Source organism: Gekko japonicus, unplaced genomic scaffold (genome assembly GCF_001447785.1).
Source record: "Gekko japonicus isolate JY-2015 unplaced genomic scaffold, Gekko_japonicus_V1.1 scaffold27, whole genome shotgun sequence".
Lineage (NCBI taxonomy): Eukaryota > Metazoa > Chordata > Lepidosauria > Squamata > Gekkonidae > Gekko > Gekko japonicus.
The window spans coordinates 1-7,162 of NW_015172002.1; the positions used below are offsets into that span (position 1 = coordinate 1).

At 42.5% G+C, this 7,162-nt stretch overlaps 1 protein-coding gene across 2 annotated transcripts in view; it reads right to left on the reverse strand.

Annotated features, from left to right (window-relative positions):
• Positions 1-4,093: 4,093 nt before the first annotated feature.
• Positions 4,094-7,162, reverse strand: part of TMEM87A (transmembrane protein 87A) — a 39,669-nt gene continuing 36,600 nt past the window's right edge. For both annotated transcript variants that reach the window (XM_015420044.1, XM_015420043.1), the window contains exon 20: positions 4,094-6,714. In XM_015420044.1, the coding sequence (XP_015275530.1) occupies positions 6,673-6,714 (42 nt within the window). In that variant the 3' untranslated portion in view covers positions 4,094-6,672. The remainder of the gene's footprint in view (positions 6,715-7,162) is intronic.

The window sequence follows — 7,162 nt, forward strand, 5'->3', positions numbered from 1 at the left end:
TCCTGTCCTTCCTTTTAGTACATCCCTGCTCTGGGTCACGAATGCCTTTCATAGTAAATCGAGAGCCCGTTAAGGGCTACTGCTGGGTGTTTAAAAGCGCTCTTTCGGACTTTGGTGCCCTAGAGGATCAGAGATCCATAATCTCCACAGAAACTAGGGTTGCCAGCCTCCAGGTGGGGCCTGGAGACCTCCCGCTTTTACAACTGATTTCCAGCTGACAGAGATCAGCTCCTCTGGAGAAAATGGCTGCTTTGGAAGGTGAACTCTATGGCATTGTACCCTGCTGAGGCGGCCCCTCCCCTCTCTAAACCCCGCCCTCTCCTGGATCCACCCCCAAAGTCTCCAGGTATTTTCCAATCCAGACCCGGCAACCCTAACAGAAATGGGAAGTGCAGTCCTAAACACCCTATTAAATTGATTGATAGTTGGTAACTAGCGTCAAAAACATATAAGATGGCGATATTTCAAATGTCTGACCCCTTTATTATTAAAAGATACACGTTCAAAATTAGCAAAAGCTGACTGGAAGAATTCCTCTTTATCAAAGAGTTAGAACCTATCCTTTTACCCATTTATAATCAATAGGCAAAGGGATGGATCGGATACAGTAAAGTATATAACCCTGCCACAGAAGGATTCTTCATGAACAAAAGACAGGAATAATGGCAGGGAAATTGCCCTTTAGCATGACTTAACACCAGTGTAAAATTTGCTCTTACTTGGTAATAAGCTCCATGCCACACAAATGAAGCTTTCTTTCCATTTAAATTGGGTATTAGTTGAGGTCTAGGTAATGAATGTGCGCCTAGGTCTGTGCCGAAATAACTTCTCCACCAAAAAGCAAATTGTGTGTGGTGGAAGGGGTGCATCAGGAAGACAGCATGGCAGGGGAATCCCAACCACATTCGTTATTATGCCTGTTAAAAACATAGGAAATCTATTCATGGGCCTCCCAACATCATATTAAAGTTATCATACAGGTGGGGTTTTCTATTGGCTGGGTCATCATAATTTAGGGATGCCAGCCTCCAGGTGGGGCCTAGGGGATCCCCTGGAATTACAAGCCATCTCCAGACTACAGAACAGTTCCCTTGGAGAAAATGGATGCTTTGGAAGGTGAACTCTATAGCATTGTACCCCACTGAGGTCCCTATCTCCACGAACTTCCATCCCCAAATCTCCAGGAGTTTCCCACCCCTATCCCCCACCAACGGCCAAGGGTTACCTGGCAACCCTATCAAAACCACAGTACTTACCAAAATTCTCCTACTACCACATAGGCTTTTATGTAATACTAAGCATCAGAATCCACCAACACAACTGCATTTGGGTAAATTTTTGATCTGTTAGATATGGTTTACCCAAATGAAAAAAAATTAGATACTCTAATTATTTCACCTTATTTTCAGTTTTATATTCTAATTGGAGAATCTTTGTGGCTGGAGTACCAAAACTGAGTGTTTTCCTGATGACATTCTTTTTAAAGAACTTGTATTGATCAGAACCTCTCAATTTCACTTCAAAGAAACTTATAATACCTTCCAGGTAACACAAGTATCCTCTGTACCATCTTTGTTGCTTATGGATTATTTCAGCCTTGTACCATGTCAGATATCTAAAGGATCTTGGGCTGTGAAAGCTGCACTTGTGCTCTTGGTCCATGTTCATCGTGGTTACTGAAATATTGTCAGAAGCATATTAGTAAGGGCCCTGGTATCCGTGATAAATCCTCTATTGACCCAGACCATTTTTCCTTACAAACTTGTTGCATCTATTACTTTGGGGGGGGAGGGAACCATTAGAGAAAAATATTGTGGCCAATTATTATCGTCTCTAACCCTGACTTTTCTGGGCATGATAATTAAGAGTATTCAAAGAGCAGCTCCAAGTCTTCTTGTATGGGCCATCTGCTCTAGACCAGATGGTGTGGGTAACTTTAGTTGATCTCCATCTGAACAAGGGGCATGCTTCTGTGTTGTAATCTTAATATGTCATCCTACTGAGATGTCTGGATTCAGAAGTAGGTATCAAGGGATGTACTCTGAAATGGCTTGGAATTTTCTTTGTGGACAGAACTCATAGGGCTGCTGTCAGAGATCAGTAAGCAGTGTAGGACCTATCTCCCATACTGTATAAAGCCCCTGGGAGAGATAACTTGCTGTGGGTGTTTAGCTTTCCTGAGCCAATGCCTAGCTTCTGTGGTTAAATAGCTATGGTTTAACAAGATGAAACTGAATCCTGACAGAGGCAATGCCAGTTGGGAAGGCTGACGTTTTGGAGGGCATTGCATATCCCTCAATTGATGGGGTTTAATGGCTCACACAGTTAGAGTATGGAAGTTATTCTGGACCCAGCATTATTGCTGGAGAAGCATGTTCATTCTGTTGCAAAAGAAAAAAAATCCATCTTAGTCAGGAGAATAACTCCCTACTTTGACCTGGCCCCATGTATCCATGCCACAGTAACCTCAAGGTATTGTAACACACTCTACATTAGTATGCCCTAGAAGTTATCTTGGAAACGCCAGCTCTTGCAGATCATATTGGCTAGTTTACTATTGAGAGCTAGGCAGAGCAGGGGTCATTTCCTGCAGGAGCACACAGGAGCGGAGGTCCAACAGTAAAGAGCCCAGGGGGCGGGCACATACAACAAGCCCCGCTCCCTGCTCCCAGCAGCCCCAGGCCACAAGGTGCAAGAAGCAGCCAGGTTAGTTGCAGAGCCCCCCCCCCCCCATAGCTTGCATTCCAAAAGAGTCCAGTGGCACCTTTAAGGCCAAGGTTTATTCAGGTACAAGCTCTCCCTCCTCTGTGAGGGTAGATCTGCGCATCCCCCCCCCCCATAGCTAGCAATCCAAGAGTCCAGTGGAGCCTAAGGGGTGGGTGTTGCCTTCTGACACACTTCCGGTGATGTCAGGGTGTGTGGCATATGCAAATAAGTTATGCTAATGAGCTCCTGAACCTCTTTTTCTACGAAATGACCCCTGAGGCAGAGTATTCACATTACACCTATTCTACAGTAAGTCCATTGGTTGCCAAAGTTCCTAAGGTGCAGGTTATTATATAGAAAGCACTTCATAACCTAGGAGCCACTTAACTACAAGACCACCTTTCTCAGAATATTCCACCAAGACAGCTTCCTAACCTGAGCAAAGCCTTCTGTAGGTACCACCCTACAAGGGGTACAAACAGTTGTCCATACCCAAGCTTTATGTGTTGTGTGGCCCCAGCCTGCTGGAATAGCCTGCCTGATGAGGTAAGAAAGACTCCTATACTTCAGTCTTCATGCAAAATGTGTAAAACAGAACTGTTCAGATTGACTATTTTATAAAGGGAAGAGATGTATAAATAGTTCTGTACAAAAGACACTTTTTATTTAGAAAACATATTCTGTGAAGCTTTTAAGTGGTTTTTTCCCTCCTCCCCCTTCATATTGCATTTTTTACTGGCTGTAGACTGTCCATACTACAGCATTTCTCTAATTGTGAAATCCACTTTATGTGGCACATTATACTGTTTTATTTCTTTATTTGTATAATCCACTTATATTGCATTGTATACTGCATATAGCATACTGTTTTTTGTGTTGTCTTTTATAATTTTGTAATCTGCCTTGAGTACCTACAACAAGGCAGTCAAGAAACAAAATAAAAATAAATGACTGCTGCCCTAACAACCCTGGAGGAAGATAAAAGTGTGACACAAATTGAAAGAGCACCTTAAAACCAGAAAGATACACTTAATCATTGACTTCTAACCAGTTTAAGAAAAGAAAAAAACTTTATTTATACAGAACAGAAATCTACAACTCAGACCAAATCAAATGAAAAAGTTCTTGTAAGTTAAAGGAAACCCCATTCCGAAAACATTTATACATACAGCTAAAACAAATTGGGAATGCAGAATTTAAGTATTGACCAAATTGTAAATTTCAGTCAAAATCCAAAATTTTGAAATAGTTTTAAATTTTAACCAGAACATGGGTTTTTACATCAACTCTTGATATGGTTGCCAACCTCCAGGTGGGGGCTGGAGATCTGGAATTACAGTTTCTCTCCAGGCTACAGTATTTATTTAAAATACTTATTCCACCTCTGCTGGAGAAAATGGCTGCTTTAGAAGGTGGGACTGTATGGTATTATACGCTACCAAGGTTTCTTCCTTACTGTGACCGATTGAAGGGAGGAACATCTGAGCTATTGCAGGGGCGGAGCCTGGAAGAGACACAGGGAGATTTAAAAGGGGTGAGTTCGGAATGGAAGGAGGCAACCTGGGAGCCATGAGGAATAGCTGATTGAGCACCAATGCCAGAGGAAGGGTGGCAAGGCCGAGACAAAGAAGGTGCCAAGCGTAGGCAGCAACCCCAGTTCTACTTGTTGCAGCTGGGAACCAGGAAGTTGTTGCAGATGAAAACACAGAGGCCAGCGTGACTGAATTCCAACCAAAGACTTCAGTGCTGCCTTCTCCTGAGAGATGCAGGGAGGACTTCCAAACAGACTTGCAAGTAGGACGAGCATGGGAAAGAACTCGGAGCCCTTGTCAGGTTTGGAAGGGGAGGGCAGGCAGTTAAAGGGACCTTGTGGTGTTGAAACATTAAATAAATAAATACTGGAATGAAAGACAGCCAGGGATGAACCACAAAAGGTAGCTGTCTGGTGTTAAAGCAAGCTCCTTGGTCCTGAGGAATCGCTCTTAAGCAGTGAAACTTACCTAAACCCCAGGCTCTACCCTCAAATCTCCAGGAATTTCAGAACCTGGAGTTGGCAACCCTAGGTCCTGGTGTTGCTGTAGCAATAAATATACCAGCTATCAGAGAAAAACCGCAAATGTTGGCACCCAAATTTGAAAATTTCAAATTCAAATACTATCTGCTCATTACTTCCTAAACGTTTTCCAGAACAGAAGTATCCCAAAACTGTCATATTTATTACAGGAGAACCCTATGGTAAATTGAGATTGCCCCTTTACTAATACCTTGTTACCTTCCCAGGGGCAGACTCAATGTTCTAGGAAGTCTTCCTCACAAACTCCTGTGATCCCCCTCCCCCCCACAGATAACATGTGCAGTCAAGGGCAGCTCATTAGGGACCTGGGGCTTCAGAGGGAGAATTGATGGGGATGGGATTGAATAGGGGTAAGTAAATGTAGGACTGTGTTCAGAGGTACAGAGAATGGGCATTTGGGGCAAGGAGGGAAAAGACTGTTAGGTGCTACACAGGATGAGGGAGTGCTGCTGCATACACGCACAGAAGCTGTGCTTATTTGGTTATTCAGGGAGCTGCTTATTTGAGAACTGCAAAGGGACAGTGGCTATTCAACATAATGTTTTCATGTACAGCATGTGCAAATCAAGGAAAGATGACCCTTAGGTATGCAATAATTCAGGGCAGGCCTTGCTGAGGGTCTGGATAACCAATTTTCTTTTGCTGTATACCTGGAACTTAAAAAACAGGTTGTGTTATCAAGCACTTGGCAAATCATAATAAAGGCAAGTGGGCCAGTTACACAGGGCTGGGCCAGTTACACAGGGCTGGTTCAGTTTAGCTGAAGTGCTTTTGTGAGTCTATTTAATAGATTCCAATACAACAATATTGAAAAAGAAGGATAGGCATGGATCCATTCAAAGATCACAAGCCATTGCTGGAGTGTTTTATTAAATCACACATTGCTCTGATTTGAACAGTTAATTGCTTATGCTCACACCCCATTGCCAGCAGTGAGATGCAGCAACAAACATTAAGCAATCACTGCTTCTAAGTAAAATTTTAAATTAAAAAAAAATCTTTCCTACAAAGTGGGGTAAATAAAATTGCACTTGATTTTGCTTAAATCACTAGGAACCATAGTTTTTCCAGATACTTCCCTTGTGACATATACTGAGTATTTTCCATAAGCAAGAACCCCTTATTCCAAAGCTCTCTCCTTCTCCCAAGCCAGATACCACAGTCTTCAGTCAACAACTGCTGTATCCAAGAAAAATGAAAGGCACTAACCCTGATTTACAGATTCCAGCAGGGTGCACACACACTACCCTGCTCAAGCATCTTATATAAATGGTTCATGCTGCCAGCTCTGACACTGCCAATCCTCAGTTGGGAAGCAGAGGAGAGACAGGACTCAATTTCTCCCTCCATATGTATAGCCCCAAGTGCTGCATGCAAGATTTACCACCGTGTGCAGTTCCTTCTCATGTGTGCAGACTGCTGGTAATTGTCTACATGCCAAAATTTGCTTTTGTGCATGGGTCATCCTTGCTGGTTTGTAAGGCAACGATCCATAACCCTTTTTCTGCTGCCTCTTTTGTTTAAAATGTATGGGATTTAGCTGTAATATTGAATTAATAGTTCCTTAGACAGTTGTTAAAATTTTTAGTTTCACTTAAATAGTTAAAAACAACAGAACGTGCTGTAATAAAAGACATTTAAATTGCTTATAAAACCAACTTGCAGAAACAATGCAAATTCAAATATTTTCCTAGGTTTACCAACACGTTTGTCATTCCCTTCCACAGTGACCCAAGTAAAATGTTCTCTCTCTTAGGACAATGTTCAACTCCAGGGGTGAAGGATCGCAGAACACATCAGAAGAATGCAACGCTGGAACATTCTAAGGGAGACACAGAAGTTTCCCCTTTTCTCCAGTCACAGCCAGTCTTGCCCTGCTACTTTTCCCCCTCTCACTCCATTTTTGATCTTTCAAAATGTGTGATCATTCTTTCCTGCAAGATTTAATACACATCACAAGTGTTAACATTTCACTTTTTAAATACTGTTATTTTTAAATACTGTTATTGTTGTCACAAGCGTTACGTGATTGTTTCTTTCTTGAAGAACACTTTTGTTTCACTTTTGACACTGAGAAGTCAAGATAATGATTTTTACCAATCATTTTCATGTGATAAACAACTTTTCCAAATGTACTCCTTTTGTAAGTTAAAATTATCCAGTCCTAAAGATACATCAAAAACTAAATATTTCTTGGGCTGGAAAACAAGAAATCCGAGCACATCAGTTCCTCATTTTAGAAGAACTATAAGAAGCGGGACCCACGATACTCGGGGGGGGGGAGTATTCCTAAAGGCTCCCAGTCTGCAGATAAGCCTTCTCCCCCCCCGGCCCGCCAATTCCCCCCCCGGGCACCAGCAGTGAGGTCTGAGTGCCTCCCAG